The sequence below is a fragment of the Sprattus sprattus genome, assembly GCF_963457725.1.
Source record: "Sprattus sprattus genome assembly, chromosome: 11".
NCBI classification, from domain to species: Eukaryota; Metazoa; Chordata; class Actinopteri; order Clupeiformes; family Clupeidae; genus Sprattus; species Sprattus sprattus.
Window position 1 is genome coordinate 9,438,959 of NC_137909.1, and position 22,661 is coordinate 9,461,619.

At 42.5% G+C, this 22,661-nt stretch overlaps 1 protein-coding gene across 1 annotated transcript in view; it reads right to left on the reverse strand.

The window, feature by feature from the left end:
* LOC308372545 (transmembrane protein 132C) overlaps positions 1-12,290 on the reverse strand; it is a gene marked incomplete at both ends in the record, with an annotated part of 134,909 nt that extends 122,619 nt beyond the window's left edge. Inside the window, one exon of the mRNA XM_080847710.1 lies at positions 12,242-12,290. Within this exon, the coding sequence (XP_080703836.1) occupies positions 12,242-12,290 (49 nt within the window). The remainder of the gene's footprint in view (positions 1-12,241) is intronic.
* Positions 12,291-22,661: the final 10,371 nt, after the last annotated feature.

The following is a 22,661-nucleotide window of genomic DNA, read 5'->3' on the forward strand; positions in this document are numbered from 1 at the left end:
GTTTCACAAAGCGGGATGTTCTTAGCTGGTAGATGTTTATACTTCCAACTCTCGAAACCAGAGGGAACTAAAATGAATCTTATTTACTTTCAAAAAACATTGCTGCTCCAACCACATATTTCTTTATCACAGTATTTATCGCAAAAGATGAAAGACTTTATTTATAGTCAAGTTCACAGGCTGCAGTTAGTTCTTAGCACGTTGTGCCTGTATGGATAATCCTATTCTTGTGTTATACACTTAATTTGCAATTTATTGGCCATTTCTGAAATATTGCTCTTTAAAAATGAATTTCATCTTGAGCAGAGGGACCCTCTGGGGTGAAGTTACAGAGTGTAAACAGGTTAAGCCTCCTTTCACCCTACTTAAAGAACTCAATGGCCACTCAAGGTCAAGACAACTCCTAAAGGGGAGTCTTACCATCTCCAAGCTTCAGCCTCAAACGCCATACCGGCACTCAGGCGGTTAACAGATGGCAAACAGATGCAATCCTGACGGGAACTGCAGGGGAGCAAGTAGCAGGGTCTGATTAAAACCCATGTCAAAAAATTATTAATGCAGTGTTAGCGGAACCCCAGGGGCAAGAGGTCACCAGATTAGTGTTGCGGGTAACGCTCCAGGAAGAGGATGAGTAAATCTGGTCTAAATGTAAATCTGATGGGACGAGCTCACCAAGGGGTAAATTAATAGCATTAGCATATGAAAAGACTGTGGGAGAAAATGTACGACAACAGAATTGGAAAAAGGCACTAATTACCCTTGAACATGAGCCCAATATCACACACAGACACACTCTCTCCGTCACACAGAAACACAGCGAGAGACACTTACTCTCTCTCACACACACACTCTCTCTCTCTCGCGCACGCACGCACGCACACACACACACACACACACACACACACACAAAGATACAGTATACTACACACACACACTCTCTCTCACACACAACATACACACTCTCTCTCTCTCTCTTTCACACACACACTCACATACACACACACAGATACAGTATACTACACACACACACTGCTCTATATGTGGCAGCCACTTGAAAAAGTGCTGGCACAGCGCTAGCTTCAAAACAGTGTGGTGTATTCATTAGCTCCTCTGTCCCGAACAGGCTAAATTTAAAATGCAACAGGGTGAGACTCTGCAGTAGTTCAGTCTAATGTGCCACGAGTCAAAACAAATAAGGCTAGATATACCAGGTGTCCTCAGCTTGTTCTGCTATCTCTATAGTTCATGTGTGCATTGAATGTGTGTGTGTGTGTGGGCGTTGAATGTGTGTACATTGGGCTCTCTGCACAGAATATTAAGCACTGCTCCTTCACCGATTCACCGAAGCTGAATCATCTTACAATAGAGGTTCCTTTTGAAGTGTATCAGCATCACTTAGTGACTCCTCTCATGCCATCTGTGCTTTCATACACGGTGAAAACTGCCCTGTATCACCTGGGAATATATCAAGTGTATACACAGCGCAGCTCAGTGGAGTTCGTGTGAGATTGTCTGAGTCGTGTTCAAATCCTCTGTGCCTTAGTATAGAAAAGCCTGTTTACTTAACAACCACCTTCAAAAAAGTGTAAAAAAAAAAAATCACATTTTCCTGACCCTTTTAAAATCCGGCAATCACAAGTGGTTCCGATGGCCGCTAGTGGTTTGGATGGCCTCTGTCTTCCTCATCGGTTAGCGTAAATAAAGATGGCGTCTCCCCCAACCCGTGGCTCCAAGGGCCCGGCCCGTGTTCCTGCGTTTATGGAGATTACGCGCGGGCTTCTGGAGTGAGCCCAATTACCTGCATCAAATGCACTGCGTGGAGCCCGGGACCCCACCAGTGTTGTTTTCGTCAGGCAAGACGAAAACGAAAATGACGTCGTCAGACCCCTTTTTTCCATGACGAAAATGAGACTAAGACGAACGTCACCAAAGCCATATAAAGACTAAAATGTGACGAAAAATGTAGACATTTTCGTCAGACGAGAACTAGACGAGACTAAATTGTTAGTAAATGGACTAACAAAGTTTCAAAACATGTGCCGGGTGCGGGTGGTCGTAAAAAGAGTGTTCTGACTTGATATTTGTTAATATGTTTGTTAACATAAATTTTGTTGTCCGAGAAGGACACCTACTGGTGCATTCCGGTATTGCACCTTGAGTGCATTTGTTACGTCTCCCCCGCGAGAATTCAGTTATAGTCAGTTATTTTAACGTGTTCAAAGAGCTGCATGGAAGCTGTCAAATCGTCCGACCTTTGGAGTGGAACGTCCGTAAGTTGAAATGTAATGTTTGTGGGATGTGTTATGTGCGGTGTGCAGTAATTAATAAGAGGGTTAATTTAATTAAATCAATTCATAATTAGCGTAGTTTGCCTTTGGTTGGGAGGGATAGCTATTTTCAACTGTTAAGCTAACTAACGTGTCTGGTGACTAGCTTCTTATTCACGAAACATGTTGAACGGGATAAATTGGACATATGGTAATTTGCTGTGTTTGTGTTTGTTTTATAGTTTTACAATAAATACATTGGGAATGAGAGCATCAGAAAGTAAAGACCTGAACATCATACACCCTCTGGATTGTTGTCTATCTGTCTACGCCTTACATGCACGTAATTGCTAGGGCAGAATAATTACTGTTCCCCAACCCCTCATATTTTAGTAGAATTGCACTAGGAGCCACATTGTGTTCCCCTCCTTTTGAAAGTTAGATCAGTATCAGTGTGCTTTATTATGATAAATGTATTGGCCTATTAAATAAATACACGCATCTTATGTATATTTGATTTTTGACTAAAACCTTTGGAGTTTTCGTCGGACTAAAACTAGACTAAAACTTTCAAAGATAGAAATGACTAAAATGGGACTAAAACTAAGAAGCATTTCGTCAAAAAGACTAAGACTAAAACTAAATCTAAAATGCCTGCCAAAAACAACACTGGACCCCACAGCTCAGCGGCGAAACAAAGGGGATTTCACGGCTCAGTTTAAATCCGGGGGCTTTTGGCCCTAGCCTCACACTCTCTCTACCCACCACCACTGCCCCCCCCCCCTCTCCCTCCATATGCGTTTAAAAGCTCATTTATCTGGTGCTGATTTTTCAGCAGCTTGGCAAAGGAGGGCAGAGCTGCTGCCTTCAACACCACATGCATAGGTAGGTGGGATCAGTGGGCAAATCTAAACCCATAAATAACCAATTCATGGCATTTTTAAGAACTAAAAGCAGATGTTATGTGACAAAATAATTACAGTACTCTAACATATATACGCACGCAAAAATTATATGAGGGCTTGTATCACAAGAATGGATATTTTACTGCATACTCCACTTATCTATCATATCTAAGCTGCTAAACAACCCCTATATATGAATATACTGTATAAGTGAGCGAGTTGATCTTGCGTTGTCTTGGCTATTTCTATCCGGATATATACAGTGCCACTTTAAAGTATGTGAACCCCTTGACCACTTAGGAGTTTTCTGTTGTTTTACCATGATTTTTCATTTTTTTCATCACCAATTTTCCATAGAAGGAATGTCAGGTTTATGTTTATCATTAGCATGTACTTTTTTTAGAGGGAATTGTTTGAGTAGCCAAAAGACTACATGAAACACGGAATTAGTCCATTTCAAAAGTAAGTGAACCCCCAGCTGAATTGGTAAAGTCAAGCAGGTAACAGATTCAGTGAAACTTATTTGGGTGCTTAATTAGTCAATTAAGCAAACCGATCATCTGAGACATCCTTAGGGAAAGGTTTGCGCAACACAGATTAAAAGAGAGAGGAAACCAACCAAACTACTGTAGTGCCAAGGTGTACCCACACAGATCAACAATGCCGAAAGGAAACGAGAAATCCGAGAACATCAGGAAGAAGGTTCTGACAGCCCATCAGTCTTGGGAAAGCTATAAGACCATCTCCAAAAGATTCCAGCTCCATCCATCCATCCAAGACAAATAATTTAGAAATGGAGGGCATTCAACATGACCGCATCTCTGCCTAGAAGTGGACGCCCATCAAGACCATCACCAAGAAGCACCAGAAGAAGAATAAATCAGGTAAAAGTCAACCCACACATCACTTCTAAAGAGTTTCAGACCTCTCTGGCAGCATCTGGGGTAAACGAACATGGGTCTACAATCAGACGAAAATTGAATAGACATGACATTCATGATCGGGTTGCTAGAAGGAAGCCTCTGCTCTCAAGAAAGAACAAAACTGCCCGTTTCAACTTTGCCCGAGAGCACTTGGATAAACCAAAGGCCTTCTGGAAGTCCCTTCTTTGGACAGATGAGTCCGAGATAGAATTATTTTGTCAAGATCAAAACCAACAATTTTCGTCTGATTGTAGACCCATGTACATTTACCCCAGATGCTGCCAGAGAGGTCCGAAACTCTTTAGAGGTGATGTGTGGGTTGACTTTTACCTGATTTATTCTTTTTCTGGTGCTTCTTGGTGATAGTCTTGATGGGCGTCCACTTCTAGGCAGAGATGCGGTCATGTTGAATGCCCTCCATTTCAAAATGATTTGTCTTGGATGGATGGATGGAGCTGGAATCGTTTGGAGATGGTCTTATAGCTTTCCCAAGACTGATGGGCTGTCAGTACCTTCTTCCTTATGTTCTCGGATATCTCGTTTCCTCTCTGCATTGTTGATCTGTGTGGGTACACCTTGGCACTACAGTAGTTTGGTTGGTTCCCTCTCTCTTTTAATCTGTGTTGCCCAAACCTTTCCCTAAGGATGTCTCAGATGATCGGTTTGCTCAATTGACTAATTAATCACCCAAATAAGTTGCACTGAATCTGTTACCTGCTAGACTTTATCAATTCAGCTGGGGGTTCACTTACTTTTGAAATGGACTAATTCCATGTTTCATGTAGTTTTTTGGGTACTCAAACAATTTCCTCTAAACAAGTACATGCAAATGATAAACATGAACCTGACATTTCATCTATGGAAAATTGGTGATAAAAAAATTAAAAATCATGGTAAAACAACAGAAAACGCTTAAGTGCTCAAAGGGTTCACATACTTTAAAGTGGCACTGTAAGTGAGCGAGTTGACTTGGCTATCTCTATCTGGTTACATTCGTAAGTGACGATTGTTTCAAGCTTATTATTAACGCATGTCACCCTGTTAAAGGCAGTATTCACCATAACTAGAGAGAGGGATGATACCTTGTCTTCTTTTCTCTTTTCTCTCCCAAGCCACCCCACAATTCTGCCTGCTCTTAGGACCTGTACTTGCATCCTACCTACCCATTTCATCCCCCTCTCCTTATTCAATCTCAGGTCACAAGGGGCACAAGGAAGGGGGGGGGGGGGGGTAATGCCCTCTCAGTGAAGCCATAGCAAGATGTCATACCACAAACAATTGCTGGCAAAAAGTCACTAAGGTCTTCATCCTTGACTAAACGTAGAGGGTCCCATTCTGCCTAATCAATATGTCAATTAGTGATATAAAATCACTTTTAAAAAGGTTTGGGCTGATTGTAGTGTTTGAATGCTGCACTATGCAAGAGGGTATTACCCAAATTCGCTCTTGCTGTGAACAAAAAAAATATATACTGAATGCAATATTCATGTTACAGTGGCTCTGAAGAAAATTAGCTTTGAAACTAGAGGAGCCCGATGTTCAGGGTCAGCGAATACATCACTGATCAAATCTGTGCTACGGCATAATGGAGTCTTAGGCTCAAGCACAGCATGTGATCAAAATCAACAACAAATACACGCAAACAAACAAAACCTATTTATATATAGTTGTCCTTTTATCAATTCCAGCACTGCTTGCCTGTATTCCACTTTGGGTTGGGAGGCAGTGGAGATACATGTCGGACTCCTCTGCTTATTGTGAGGAGGCTAGGTGAAGGTGTTGTCTGAAATGGGGGGAAGAGCCATGGTACAGTGGCCACAAGGGATCTGCCAATAGCAGCAGCTGGGAGAGGAAATTGCCTTGCCTGTGCTGAGCGAGATGAGGAGCGTTCGCCTGGCTTTATCTGTCGCTTGTGATATAGGCAAGAGAGGGAGCCTTCCACAACCAGACTGCCTATCCACTTCCATTTAGATTTACCCATCTGAAATTCAATGCTGCCTGGGTTACCCCACCCTGTAATTAAATTGGAGTCTGAAGGGCAAGGAGGAGGATCACTGTGTGTGTGTGTGTATGTGTGTGTGTGTGTGTGTGTGTGTCTGTGTGTGTGTGTCTGTGTGTGTGTAGTAAGTGTTATCAGAGATCAAGATCACCTCAGGAGAAAAGACTGATGTAAATGATGCAAAGGTCAGCAGGATTTTCCAATGACTGCGACCACTTTGCACCATCAACATGGGAAGTAAGGGAAACAGCAGCACAGTTCAAGTCAAGAGAGGGAATACAAAGGATACAAAGCCAGTGGTCTGAGATTGGGAATACGAAGGATACAGAGCCAGTGGTCTGAGATTGGGAATACGAAGGATACAGAGCCAGTGGTCTGAGATTGGGAATACGAAGGATACAGAGCCAGTGGTCTGAGATTGGGAATACGAAGGATACAAAGCCATTGGTCTGAGATTGGGAATACGAAGGATACAGAGCCAGTGGTCTGAGATTGGGAATACGAAGGATACAGAGCCAGTGGTCTGAGATTGGGAATACGAAGGATACAGAGCCAGTGGTCTGAGATTGGGAATACGAAGGATACAGAGCCAGTGGTCTGAGATTGGGAATACGAAGGATACAGAGCCAGTGGTCTGAGATTGGGAATACGAAGGATACAGAGCCAGTGGTCTGAGATTGGGAATACGAAGGATACAGAGCCAGTGGTCTGAGATTGGGAATACGAAGGATACAGAGCCAGTGGTCTGAGATTGGGAATACGAAGGATACAGAGCCAGTGGTCTGAGATTGGGAATAAGAAGGATACAGAGCCAGTGGTCTGAGATTGGGAATACGAAGGATACAGAGCCAGTGGTCTGAGATTGGGGAGGTGAGGGGCGTCCAAAACAAACCGCTCCATCATGGATGTAATTAAGATTTTAGCTACGGTATTGTGACGACTTCATAATGAAAGCAACTGCATGGAAATCATGCACATGCATAAGTAGTCACACACAAATACACAAAGGGGCACGAATGCACAAACACAAACAGCCCTCATGTGCACACATACACACAGCACAGCTCAACACAACACAACAGAGTGCTGTGCAGTGAGAAGGGAAAGTATTTTCTCATTTAAAGATGTAATCTGCTCTGCTGCAGATTGCAATTTTCTGCCAAAATGGGTAAGGCCACAAGCCTCCATGTAGTCAGATTGAAATGAGAAACGCACAAGTTGCAAGGGGAAACCTACCGAAAAAAAGTCTAACAGTGTATCTAGCAAATCCTTAACCTAAAGTTATGATATGTAAAGCAAGACTAATCCTCTGTGGATACATCAATACATTATTTTAAAAGAAGAAATACTTGTACGTCACATTAATCCCAGCAGTAGGCTTTACTGTCAAAAATACAGTATATTTTGCTAAAAAATTCTCTGACTGACCATACAGGAAACCATAATTATCCTGATGGCAGTTTGTCAGATCAAGGGCTTGGCAGACATGCATGCTATACAAGACAGAAAAAAATGAATCCTCACTGAAATCAACAAATTGTATATGAATTTAGAATGATGAGTAAGAGCTCTATGAGGTCGTACTACTCTAACATTCCATGCTGTTTTAGCCAGACAAAATCCACAATGTAGATCTCCCACGCAAAGAACAAACTCATACGGAGCTTTATGAGTTCAAATGTGGACTAAGAAAAACACATGTCAAATACCAGAGTACGATATATCAACTGTTGTTGAACTCATTAGAAACACTGCAAGGTCAATGGCAAAGTAACTGTGGCTTCTGTGGGTCCCCTAGGCTTGACAATCTAGGGTGGAATCCACACGTTTGCAATTTCCTACCAAATGTCTATCCTAATACGAATGAAGTGAAGGGGGAAAACACATATGTTGAATTTTTAAGGTAGTTTTTGAGTCCTATCTAAGGTAGATCACCTGGTGGTCGATGAGGAAGGTCATGGATGAAAAAAAAAAAAAAACAGTTTCTCGTGAGAAAAAAAAAATCACGGTTGGTGGTACCCAGGATGGTGAATCCTTTTATACAAGCTATCCAAACACTTCAAAACATAATCCATCACTAGGCTCGGTGCACAAAACTTGCATTTCACACAGCGCCTCACCTCTAGAGATAACATTAAAAGCCTTGATGTGCCACTATTGCTGAGGGACAGCTTTTCAGCTGAGCTCCCTGCGAAGCTCCCAGCTCTCTCGTTTTTCTCTTTCTATCTCTCTCTTGTGGAATGGCGTGAATTAATTGGCTTAACGAAGGGAGATACCAGCACCCCGACACCCTGACTGACATCCCTCAAAAAGAAGAAACTCAACACTCTTGACAGCGAAGCCAAATTATTTGAACCCTATTCAGATGGGATTCTATCAAGGAGGAGGAGAGGAACGAGAAAAGGGAATAAAAAAAGAGATGGGGGCTCAAGGGAGGATGGGAGCGAAAGTCCCCATGGAAAAAGAAGCTGTCAACGGGAGTGGAGAGTGGAGTGGTGGAGACGGATCCGATTCTTCTCCTTCACTCCTACTGTGTATGGCCTCCGATTCACCAGTCGCTAGATGCAAGCTAAGCTGTTTGACTAATATTCTTTTAGCTATGGAAATGTGGCTGGACTGCCCAGTGAGTGGTGCCCCACCTTGCCATCTTTGATGTGGTTTTCTGGTATGTGTGTGTGTGTGTGTGTGTGTATGCCAAACCAAACCATTCCAGATCGGGGGGTGTAGAGTATTCCCACAAGTGCCATATCTCAGTTGGGAATCTGAGTGCTTCCAAGCTAATATATGCACAATTGTAGGCCTCCCCTCATTCACACACACAAATGCGATCACATACCTGTTTTAAATAATGGATTGCGGGGTAAACCAGGAGCACATTCATTCGGTGAGAGTTTGCTAATTGGATTGTTTGTGAACACAGCCAGAAAAAAACCTCAAAGTCTGACGGTGTGCTGTCAAAAGTACAAACCCTCCCCGAGAGGCTGGGCACAGTTTGAGCTGCAAACTGTAATATAACAGTAGTGTGTAGAGTGTAAAGCCTGCAATCTAAGACAACACAGAGAGCTGGAGGAGCGAACGCGCAGCAGTTCCACTGGGAATTTCCACAGGGTTTGGAAGTATATAGAATACATAAACTTATGACGACACCATTGTTATTTTGTCACTGAGATAGTTGGTCTGCAATCCAAACAACAGTCGACTGAAAGAAAAAGGGAAAACTGAGACTGTACTTCCACACAGACAGGGAAACGGCAAAATGGTCTCGTGACAGCTCTTGTGACTAATTGCCATCTTCCAGATTTACATATGCACCCATACTGACAGCAGCATCATAAACTTGTGTTGATATTATCCCTGCCAAGCTGAACGTCTTCACTCTGAGAGGCTCATCATTACATTAATCATACTCTGGGCCCTCGTAAGACAGGTCCACACCCACTCCCCCTCCCTGCCTCTGATTTATTTGGGGATACGTCCTGGCACTGTCCTTGCATGCGTGTTTATTGATATTGAGAGGGGCCGCAGCATGCAGGAGCAGTTCGGTGCCTCTACACGGTTGGACAGGAAGCTGCTAATCACGGCCCGGTTCACCCTTGCCAAAGCACGGACCACGTCGCAGAAGCAGACAGCTCTTGTAATCACTCTTAATGGCCTTGTTTTTTGTGGGAGCGCATGTGGTAATGATGCCGGAGCTCCGGCGAGGAAAGGCAGCCTCACCAGGGAGTCACTGTTAAACACCCCCACTCACACAAACATATGCACAGAGAAACCCGGCAAGCACTCGCCCTCCATCACTACCTGCAGATGTAGTCACAACACGCAGCAGCGGAAGACGGGGGTTTGCCATGCCTACCAATATGCTTATGCATTTTCTAAGTTGCTGCAGTATAAGCATACTCAAACACAAGCACACACACGCACACACTCGCACACGCACGGACACACCCCCACACACCCGCACACACCCACCCACACACACACACACACACGCGCATATACACATATACAATTCTAGTTCTAGGGTCATCAGGTAATGATTGGGAATTGATTTGAGGAGGAGCAATCAGAGTAATGTACTCAACCCTTCTGAGCATTCTGGTGTTTACAGCCTCTATTTCCACATTATGATGCCAATAAAGCTCCAAACTGTACACTACACAGCATGCCCCCCCCCCCCCCCCCCCCCTCAGCTTTATGCGCGTGGCTTGGCTGCTGCTTTAACAGACTACCCATTCATACATCGTCCGTGTTACAGAGATCCCTGACTAAGACGTTTGCCATAATGCACGTCTCGTTGAATCCTGGGGTGGGGTTTATTTGACTTTACCTCTTGTAGCGTAATTGATAGTTTTTATACCGTGGGGCTGGAGGCTGGAGCGAGGGGCCACCCAGTGCCATGATACCCATTAGAAAATCCATTTGACGGGAAATAGGCATTGGGTTAGGAGTACGACGGCTCAGGCATCCAAGCCCAGTGATTGTGGCTGTCAATCTGGGGGCTCCCATTTCCCAAAGCACTGGAAAATGATTACTTCTTGAGACATTTATACACTTTCAGCAATGACACTGAATAGTGTGCCAAGTAATGGATCTGTCTTAATTTAATGATAATGTTGTGGTTCGATGACCTGAGTCATAGTGTAGTCATATCCCCTTATTGCAAATTGCTTTAATAAACTGAGCGTGTCTTGGCTGAGGGGACCCTCTGGTGGACCAAAGTCTCTGAGTGTCTGGAGAGTGGGCTGGGATCACAGGGAGTTCTGCCATTGCAGTGTGACCATCAAACATGCTCGCATAGCTCTGCTTCTAGACCAATGTCTTGGTGAACACCAAAAGCAATAGGGACTAATGAGGAGTCCCATATATGGTCCTTAACTGGACTGTAGTTCATTTTTCCTGAAGCGCCAACAAATAAGTTACATGTGCAGGCATGCAAACGCAGTTGACTGTGTCACTCAAGGAGCATATGTTCTAAGAATAGGCAAACAAGCTCAACGGCATCATACTTTACATTGATTTTCAGTGCACAGCAGTGGCATCTAGTTTTCTCTGTGAAGTGTGAAGGTGACATTTTAACCATGATGGAATTACTCAGATGGAAAAAAAGATATGTTGGGGTTTTTTTTCAATCAAAATGAGCCATATCCAATAAACTCAATCCAATCTTCAAGCCATCTATTCCAGTCCAGAAAAAAACTCTGCTTCACATCAGTAAACTGTTTTCCATCTTTCATTGCAGGGGAGGGAATCAACCCTCCAACCTTTTCCACAGAGGCTCCCTGCCTACCCAGACTCCACCACAGGTAGGTCTCATAATTGTAATTACTTTTGAGCCAATAGTATAACCTACATCTCTCGTTACACCCACCCCGACCTTTTTCTCTCTGTATGCACATATATAAGCCCACATATATCAGCCACAGCTGCTCTCCTCCACCCAGATCTTTATGACATTTCTGTAGTCTTTCTTTTTGCCATAACCCACATGCTGAGCACCTGCATTGTTTAATTCATGCCCACCACTGCATCCAGAAAAGCACAGCTCCAGCAGGCGTTTCCTCCTGCCTTGATATCTTATGATGGCCATCACCAGTTCTTCTGTCTTTCATAGTAGGGGGTGGAGAATGAGCAGAGACCATCATCAAAAATGTTTTAGCACACACTGCTGGCATGGCTAGCCCCAGGTGACTCACAATGAGATCACACCCCGTTTCATTACTGCACCCTACCACATCTAGAACTGGAAGTGGCTGAGACTGCCGTCCATATGCAATGCTGTAGTTCTCAGCAACCCCCACTCCCCCCCTCTTCTTGGCATTCATGTGTACTGACAGGACTGTCCAACAGGTTTTTAGATGCAAAAGCTCAGCACCAACCAATAAATATAACATAGACTGAATGTAGTGCCTGAGGTTTTGATTCCATTGTTTTTTAACGTTTGATTGTAAAAGCTCCAGTTTGTAATTAACAAGAACCTGAATCGTTTCCATGTTTTTTAATGGCATATATATATATATATATATATATATGTAAATTGGAAATATGAACTGGTAGCCTACTAAACATTCTGAGGTAGTTTATATAGTTACTGAAGTTTAGGAGCGGGGAGATATTGATCATGGTAATAGGATTTTTAGTTCCACTCACCTCTGCAAAGCAAGACCACGATGTATCCAAGTATGCAGAGACGTGACATCTTTTCTCTTGCCCTCCCTCAACTTCGGAACCAATATTAGTGGAATGCTGAAGAAGAGCGAACGTCCATCTGACACGTAACGACACCTGCTGATGATCACGAAGGGAAACGTCCACTGTTCATTCCTTTCACAGCATAGGTTAAATGACCAGTTCAGTAATTCCGATGTAAAACTGGATTCCAGTTTTCTTTCAAAAGCACATCAGTTCGATGATTCCGATGCCCATCGCTTCAATCCGAGAAGTACTTAATACTCCTAAGTAGTTTAGTGATGTTGCGCAGCTGGACGGCAGCTCAACGAGTGCGTGTATGTCTCCAGGACGTGCAGTAAATACCCACTTACAGGCTGATACTGAACCGATTGCCTCCTGCGTTTATCCCCGCCAATATCTTCTCCACGGTAGCGCAGTTCCCGAAGTCAATACAATGCGAGAAGAGAAGTGCACATGTGATCACTAAATGCTCTATAACGTCCTTTTTAGCACTCCGTTGCACTTGCAGAGTAGAGGTGTGACCCGCTTACTGGTTCTTCTCCTGATGGTGAGATATGGGAAAGTTGTAGACGCTTTCCTTGTCTATCTGTGAAAAGCGTATGCTACATAATAACAGTGTAGCCTTATACAGTAACCCTCGGTTGAAGTTTGGAGTTTAAGGCATAAGAAATTATTTATTGTGCAAATTCGTTATGAGGGAAATAAAACTGAATTGAGATTAGGAAAGCGCAGGGCATCCCGCAGGCACACAGCCTACACCATAAACCTTTACTTGATCCCAGTTTGTGTGGCGACATATAGATGCTCATCCGTTCGGGTTGCTTGTGATTTTAGTTTCTGTCCTGTTTCTTGGGCTCGATGAAAATCACACAACAGTTACCGCAACTACGCTTATAGCGGTCTCTTTGTCCCCCGGTGCGCTTTGCTCTTCTCCGTGTAGGTCCTCCAGAGCATTCAACATCGAGAGTGCAGGGTGAGTCACGAGAAAGGTTTGCATTGAACCGGTGTGAACAGAGTGAACATTGGCTATCGCTCCCGAGTCCAGTAGCCTACCACTGGGATTGGAGGACATAATTAAGTGGATGAAGGCGTCACCTGTGGGAGATCCTGATGAAAACTTGACCTGTCTAAACTATTTATGTCACGATGAATATTTTCAAAATGTATGATTCTTTTTTTTTTTGGAAGACCTGTGTTGTAGGAATATGCAGTTTAGTCTAAATGCTGTTTGACATTTAGGCTTGATTCATTTATTGCAAGATATATTAATTATTTAGGCTAAAAAAATGCACTTCTATCTTTTTTCGTCATTTTAGCACTCTCTGCCAAACACAGTTACGATAAAACAGCACTGAAATGATGACATACGGGCACATTATGCTGATAATTGACCTTGAGCCCTTTCCATTCCAAAGAAAAGTAGTAGGCAAAGGATTTTGTGCCTACCTGTTTAGCCAGCAGTTCGATGTATTGACATTCGGCAGCGCCCTCTTGTGGGATCTTGCCGAATCGAGCATTGAGTCGTTTTGATCTTGGGGAACAAAAGCACCAGTTTAGGCCATGGTGTTGTCTTGAATCGCTTCGATCTACAGCTATGGAGAATCTTTGGCATGGAAATAGCCTACTATAGTTTACAAGGACCATGTGAGTTATAGGCTATATTCAAACTTTGGAAATTGCTAATTCAGATGGTTGTGGCAAGAGGATTCACTGATTCTGAAGTCAAACTGTACAGATGTAATAAATTCCACAGTCCAGTTACTAGATGTTCTCAGTGTTCTCAGAAACACAATAACAGGTACAACTGGGAAAAGGGAAATGATCAATGCTTTAAGGTGTTTAAGTGCACAGCATTCCCTTGGAACTTTGATCAAACTGTCCATATATTAGTTTTGTATTAAGTGCCAAGAGCTCCTGGCAAATTCACAGAGGTTAAACAGGCGTGATATTTAAAGGTGAGTTCGCTAGCAAGATCTACAGAGAGGAAAATTAAGTCTTAAAGGTACGCCTTCAAAAAGCTTTCGCAGTGGATACAACTGCCTATATCCTCTACACTTTTCCCTCTACCTCTGCTTCTCTCTCAATCATCACATCCATGGATCCAGATGTTGACACACATACACTTGTTCATTTTGCCCCTGCCTCCTCATATCTCAACTGGCACTCATGCTGCCTCATATTGGGACGTCTCCCCTGTCATCTTCAGACATTCAGCGGCTTCCTGATTGCCATGACCTGCGTGTCTCCACGCCTAATGTCAGGCAATTAACATTTATCAGTCTCTGAGCAAGACCTTTCCTTGTGAGGAGATTGACCTGCTCTTTTCCACCCCAATCCCATCCCTGTCTCACAATGATCTTTTACTCCTTCTCTCTCTCCTTTTAACCCCCTCTATCTATCTATCTATCTATCTATCTATCTATCTATCTATCTATCTATCTCTCTATCTATCTATCTATCTATTTCTCTATCTATCTACCTATCTATCCATCCATCCATCTATTTCCTCTGACACATCCTGTATGATTTCTTTTCCCATCCTCCCTCTCCTTCTCTCTTATTCCCTCTCCCCCAATTAGTTACTGCAGAGTTACCCCAGCACCCCTTTGGCACCATTAAAGAGGTTCAGCTGTTGGTAGTGTGAGAATCGCCTGGTATTATAGTGGGTTTAGTGATATATCATAGAGTAGCCATTATATGCAAAGTGCTCACAGACTCCTGAGTGCATACTTCAGCTAGGCGGCCATATGCTCCTTTTTTCCCACAGTGGGGCAATTGGAGCCTTAACTGCTGTGCTGAAGTGTGTGTGTTAACCACCACTCGCATCTTTGTGTTTACAAATAATGAGGAAGTAGGTGTTTTAGGGTAAAGAGAAGGCATGTCTGATAAATTGACAAAGCAGTGAGGAGCAATGTGAGCCTATTCCCATAATATCCATACAGCAGTGATTGATACATCAGTGATGGAGAAAAACAAACAAAGATGAGAAAAATGAGTGCGAAACCGAGAAAGCAAAGTAAACATTATTTTCAAAGTGCTCATTTTATGACTACGAAATAATGCTGACCTTTCTTTTTGAGTGAAGTTTAATTTCAAACCCCTAACATCTCTCTCTCTCTCTCTCTCTCTCTCTCTCACACACACACACACACACACACACACACACACACACACACACACAAAGAGAGAGAGAGAGAGAGAGAGAGAGAGAGACACACACACACACAAACAGACACACACGGATATGGAATGGGATTAGATCTGAATAAGTGGTAATTCAAAAGCTCAGGAAGGCCTTGCTTTCATCCTTGTAATTTTACATTTGGAAGCCACACTCAGCGCAGAGGGGTGCAGTAATATGGACGTCTGTGGCTGATGACCGATAAGATTTCTTTAATTAGGCACAATGATAATTATTTTGTATTGATCCATTTTCTTATTTTATTAAGATTCATGGATCAAAATAGATAATCCCACTGATATAAGTGCATTAATGAGCCACCCCTATTAATGTTGGAGACACATGCGGTTGCCAGAAGCCTTTTTTGCCACACAAGTAGAAGCAACCCAATTATTTGAATCCTTTGGGTACATTCAAAGCCAAAGAAGCCAGACATTAGACTAATAACAAACAGCACATTATGTATCTGCACCATTTTATATTCCATGTATATATCCTATTGCTGAGCCTGATAAGGATTGCATTTGTTCAAGCTATTAAACAATGAACTCCCTTGGGAGTTCAGCTCTCTCATGTAGGGGATAAAATGAAAAGAATAGGAATGTGGAGATGAGCTCTGCGATGCATTTTGTAAAGAAAACATCAGCATATCTTTGTAAATCCAATGTGTCTCATTAAAATGCCCTAACAAAAGCCAAATGCATGAGGTGCTCAAAAAGGTTTTCTTGCACCGTGATTGTCTGCAGCATGAACAAATTTTCAAAGAATATTGTTGCCAGGGAAGCAGGTCCAATCAGGGAGAACAGAGATGCAGGTGGTTTCCACATATAGTCTGAAGTCCCATAGTCCTATCGTAGGTATCGTTAACTGATGTGTAGGTGTCAGAAATTATGGTGCTAAAATTATGCACAATGTGCAAGTACATTAAACAATGCCTGAGCACCCAGCTATGTATTGTCAGCAAATGAAAAGGATACGCTCATCTTTCCCTTACTGGTAACAATGTAGGCTATAGTACAGAAAGACCTTTTGGCAACAAAAGTGTTTCAACTTGAATACTGATATGTTCTTATGCCAAACTGCCTTGATTTAAATAGCAACAGAGCCTCTAAGAATCAATCACACAATTAAAAACACTCTAGTGCAACATTCCCCCATAGAAACACAAGTCAGTGAATTGGTGTGTAATTGTGGAATAATCATAATATTTTTACTCTGGCTGATTGGATGGGTATCGTGGAGGAGAACAATAGGCCTTAGAGCAAGTGGTTTGCTATAAAGTGATGTGAGGTTAGCAGTAAGCCTGGTTGTCATGGATTTCAGACTCACTTATAATAAACCTTGATCTTGACAAAATATTTCTGCAATAAATATTTGCCACCAATACAGCTTACAATAACTGTCAGTAACCACACACTGATATAGACAGAGCTGGCTGATGACCATGACATAGACCTTTCAAGGGTGTGTATATCATCAATATCAGTGAAAAGCCCAGTGGCCTATCTTGCGATTTATTGATTCGGAGTTGTGTTTTTTGTCATTAATCAATACTAAGACACACCCTCTGTCTGTGTGAAGCATCTATGTGCTTTTGACCCCTGCAGGGGGAGCAACACCCTCTGAAGGAGGACTAGTACTGAGCATTGTCTCTCTTTTTAATATGTTAAAGAAAGAAATCATCGTTCCTCGACATAAAGCTGTAATATATACATTTGTTTGGTTGTTTAAGGACTGTGATAGTACTTCTCCAATACCACAGACATTAGGAAACTCACTCACAGCAACAAGGTTTTGTTCTCTACAATGATGCTCATCAAAGGAGAGAGGAAGGTTTCACATATAAGATTCACCCACACCTCTAATTAGACTAGAAAATAGACTTACAGAAAAGAGAAACAGAAGTTTAAGTATCCTACCAGGCTGACAGGAAGGGGTGTCAATAATTAGTCTCAACCCTACATGAATACATATGATACAACTAATGTGAAATGGAAACTGCCACAATGTCTGTTCACAAAGAAGGCAGAAAATAACAGAATCACAGGCATCCGAGTACTCATACTGCCCTACTATAAAGTAGGCAAAAAACAATACATCACAGTCAGTAGGATTCTTATAGTATTTTTGTAGCAGTCGAACGGTACGCAGATGACCTGCTGAAATTTTGAATTGTGCAAATTAACTTTCTGAAGTCAGCTGGACATTGAATAACCAAAGAAGAATTCCCCGCAAAAAAAACGGGAGAGAAGATGGCGGACCAAATCGATCAGCTGTATCATCTTATGTGTATCCGGAAGAAATGGGGAAATTAAAAGCAGAAGTACAAAAAAGTTTATGTGCATTTAGAGGGGTGACATGGTTATTAGACCTTTAATTCTTTTTTCAATCAAATTATATTTTGCTAATGTTTTGTAGGAACTACGCAGTCCTCCTGAGGAGAGATGGGAACAAGAGCTGCAGGAGACGGAAGAGAGGAGAGAATAATAGACAAGGGAGAGAGAGGAGAGATTCCTCCTTCAGTAATATAAGTAATAATATATTCCATTCCATTGATTAGAATGGGCCACTCCAACGTTAGGAGGTATTTTATTTCTCTATAATGATCGTTGCCAGTGGCGGGTTTTGTGCTTCAGATTTACATTATTCTTATCTTTCCACATGTAGTCCACTCATTTCCAGTCAGTTAATTGTAATTTGAACTCAGCAAGTGATACCTTGCTATGCGACACCTGAAAGTTGAAAGATCTATTTCCCTAAAGAACAATTTATTTTTCAGAAGAATCCATGAAAAAGCAACAAAATCACTTAAAAAAATTTTTTTGGAATAAATCGTTTTGGCAAGTAACACGTAGGATAATGTTCAGTCCGCCAGTATCGTAAAATAAATCCCTTCTGTTCGTCCTGTCGGGATTTATATTCCTATGCTGAGCGATGGATTATACATTATTACTTATTATTTGTCTGATCAGAAGGTTGCAAAATGTTCCATTCAATTGAACGGGCTATCTCAACATTCGGAGGTCTGATATTTCTTTATATTGACCGCTGCAAAAAACACATGCCCTATGCCTTTGGCAACAGTTTTTGTGCTTCTAATTCACATCATTCATATCATTCCACAAGAAGTCTGTTCACTTTTCGTAATGGATATTCAGTGTAACTTAAAGTCAGCAGATGATATGTTGCTACCAGGGGCGGCTCGTCCATAAGGGCGATTGGGGCGACGCACTGCCTATGGAAAAAGGAAGAAAATAAAAAAATAAAAAATAATAATTCCTGATGTATAAATTCAATTGCACGACTACATGTAAATGTAAATTTCATATTTTTTTCTGTCGGATTCTACCACAAGACCGTCTGATATGCCTCTGTATGTCATTGTCGAATCAGGTAACACACTGCACGAAAAGCAAGATTATCGGGCCCGTACACGCTGTGATACTGCCGCAAATGATCCCCATTCCTGGTCGTTCGCGGACATTCCCCCGAAATATCCGTCTGCCGCATACGAACGGAATTTCCCGGGAAGGAACCTGCGAGGGGAGGGGGGGCGATGTGTTTAGCATTCTCACCTCCCGCTGCCAGGGGTGCGAAATGCTCTTATTAGCATATTGACTGTCAGCAGCCTAGCCACACACACCCTGCTGCAGCCATTGGTTGAAAACGACAAGGAATTGAATTAAAACGTGTTGTGATGAGACGGAATGAGATTCTGTCTATTGGTCAGCTTTCAACTGACAAAACGTATCCCCTCTCATTTACAGCTATTGCCGCATAAAAACGAAATTAATAATTTACTTGATAATAATTTAATTGATATTCTGTCTTTAGGGTTTTGCTCCGGGGTTATCACAATTCTTGATTTGCCTTTCGTTTTCTGAGTTTCAGAGTTCTGTTTTTAGGGTTTTGTTCTGGGGTTATCACAATTTTTTATTTGCCTTTCGTTGTCAGACTTCGAGGATCGCAATGTACTTTCGAGGCTGTTCCACTCATATTCCGGAGCTTCCTCTCTGTAATGTTCTTGAGATTCACTTTTGGCATGTCGGGCTTACTCTGATACTGAGAAAGTCATTTCGCAACTTGGGACATGTTTGCCACTCGTGAGTATCTACCATGTGTCTTTCATGAAGATTATGAAATCTTGCGCATTCTTCAGGTTCCCGGCGCTGTGCTCTTGCCACTGAGCCAGCCACCGTGCTGGTTCAGAGATCGGCTTGACGGTGTAATAATGTCAGTGGTTTATCATTCCCCCCTCCTCTGGGTATTTCTCTTTGAGCAACGACTTTGAGCGGCACTTCCGAAAACCATTCTCGCAGCATAAGACTTTTTGTTTATAATGAAGATTACTACTTGAATTCTCAGAGTTGACTACATATTTTGATACAGTATGTGGCTCTATGTCATTTGTAAACATTCGGGTCCAAGGGCAGGTAAGATGGCAAAGGAGTATGTCCGAATTGTGTCCCTACTACTTGCCTGAATACCCACAGAACGTATTACAGTTACAGTCGGGTAGTAAAATTCTAACCAACATTAGTCCATACTGAGTACTTTGGTGTAACCACAGTCTCGCTCTGACCTTGATGGTGTCTGGAACCATGTGGCGGCTTGGAAAAGACAGCTGGCAGGAGGAACCAGACCCCACTGGGACTGCTTTGGACTGGAAACCTGTAGCAGCAGCATCTGTGTCAAATACAGCCAAGTAGAAGTGCCCAAGTAAGCTACAGAAGAAGAAAACATCAGGAAACCCAAAGCGAGTCAGTGACAGCATGGGTGGAAGAGGACTAACAGGCAGACCACATGTCTCTGGACTTTGGCATGGCATTGACTACAAGAAAGGGGGTGGACACGGATATGGCCAGTTTAGGGAATAATGGGGATAGCTCTACAGATTAGTATATGTGGATGGAAGAAGGAAACTTCACTGAAAGGCTTGATTATTCACCAGGGAAGGAAGAAATGCCTGGATGAAGGAGCACAGGGCACAGTATTGAGCACTACTCAGATCAATCTGTTGAAGTCCAGCGGGGGGTTGAGCACCAAAGACTACAGGAAAACAGCACCTCTGCGCACAGACGAAGGGGGACCCAGCACACATGCACAGTATGGCGAACAGCATGAACAAACCAAGCAGATTAACAAGGAAACATGTAGTGGGAAGAAACCGAAAGGTTAGATGGCCAGGGATCTCTGAAATCAAGGAATGGAAATGTATCAATGTTGATTTAAAAGGAATTCAGGAAGGATGTAGAGGCACAACAGGGATTAGATTGAATCACATAGGTGAGGACATCAATTATTACGGCATGGAAAGATATGGTGTTTGTCAGAAAGCTCGGAGGAAAGGGAAGGTCAAACTAAGTTGAGACGACATGTTGAAAACAGCAGAAATCACATGATAAACAGAAAGAAGGTATTGGTGCACTGCGGACAGAGCAGGCTGGCTATGTTAAGGAGGCCGAAGTTCCTCAGACGACGAAGAGAAAAGAAAGAACAAGCTAGGATTGCATTCTACAAGCAACCATTGAAGTTTGTGTAGTCTTTGAGAGAGTCACTTGAGAGAAAACAGGACGTTTGAGAGTTGAAAGAGAGGACCAAGAGGAGTATCTTCAACAGGTAAATATGAACAATCAGAGACATGTGGATCTTACCAGCAGACATTCAGTCAATAGAAGAGATTCACCAATGGATGATGGCCTGCCCAGGTGGAGAGTGGTGAAAGAGGTTGTGCATTGTGCAAGGGCTGCATCTTGGAAATGGCTTGGGATGCCACGTTGTCCAAGTACTGTTGTACGTTAAAGGAATTTTGGAGAAACCAATGATCAACAGCCTGGAGATGAAATTGTCACAGTCGAAAGATCCAGCAGTTAAGAACACTGCTCCAATAGTGAAAACTGGTCTGAAGGGGAATCCTTGAGAAGCGGTTCAATGTGCACAAGGTGCCCTACAGCATTGGCAGAGAGGAGGCAGATGGTAACTAGCTTTGTTTGTGACCAAGAAGAGTCACTTATGATGTCCTCCCAACTCTGCAGAACCTCAGTCAGTGGGTGGCTGGAGACGGAAGCTGCAAGTTGTATATGTGTGTTCACTCATTAAAACATGTCTGGGTGTAAAACTAGCCTGACCCAGGGTCGCTAACCGTGGAGACATAATCAGGTTTTAAAATTGTTTGTTTGAGATGAGGTTGAGGAGATGAGAGCTGAGGTTAACTTTACAGTTACTTTACACTTAATGACAGGGATAATACAATTTCTTTTGTGAAAGAGGGGCAGTAAAAAGTACACACCAGGCACATACAAACATTACTGGCAAATGGGACAGAGCGATGTCTGAAAGCACTTCAAGTTCCAGTGTGTATTGTTGTGACTGCTATGAGACCAGACACGGTGTTGTATACTAAGTGTGAGTGCATTGTTTACTCGATTCCCTTTGAAGATGCGATTGAGGAAGCCTTTGAAAGGAAGAAGCTAAAGTATGCGGAACAGGAAGTGTGAGTGAGGGAACGAGGTTTGCAAGCACACACAAGAGATAAGTGAAGATATGTATTAGAGGCTTTGTAACTAAATCAATCACAGCACTTCTGCTATATTTAGGTTTTCAAGGACAGTCACTCAAAGGAGGTTTAAAGGAGTTGTCTGAGGACGCTTTTTTGCTGTTGTTGTATCCTGCTGCTCAGGTTCTTCAGGTGGCTGCCCAATCATGTTGTTGTGTTTTGCAGTTTTGAGCTACAGAAAGCGCATGTTGTACTGTGAAGGAGGGCCTTAAGGTATTCCGGTTGGGCAGTGGTTAGGTTTGGTTGTTGGGTATGAGTACTTGCTTGTGACAGTGAGAGGATTGACCACTGTGGGAAATCCACAAACAATTGATATTTAGTGTATAACTAAATACAAAATTGGAAAACAAATTCCAGTACCATCATCAGCTATTTACAGAATTAAACAGACATGTTCCTGTTTGAACCACATTCTAATATTAAGACACACATGAATATAAGATACATAATAGTGATAGAAAATTATTAAGAGAAATAATAATTCTGATTCACTACTCTTTCAAATGTCAATGATGTTTGGGTGATATTTTTATCATGAACCTGTCAATGCGCGGAGGTCAGACACCAGACCAATATTGACAAATAGAGGCCTGAAGGATACGTGTACATTTACATGATAGAAACATATTGACCAGCTGAAT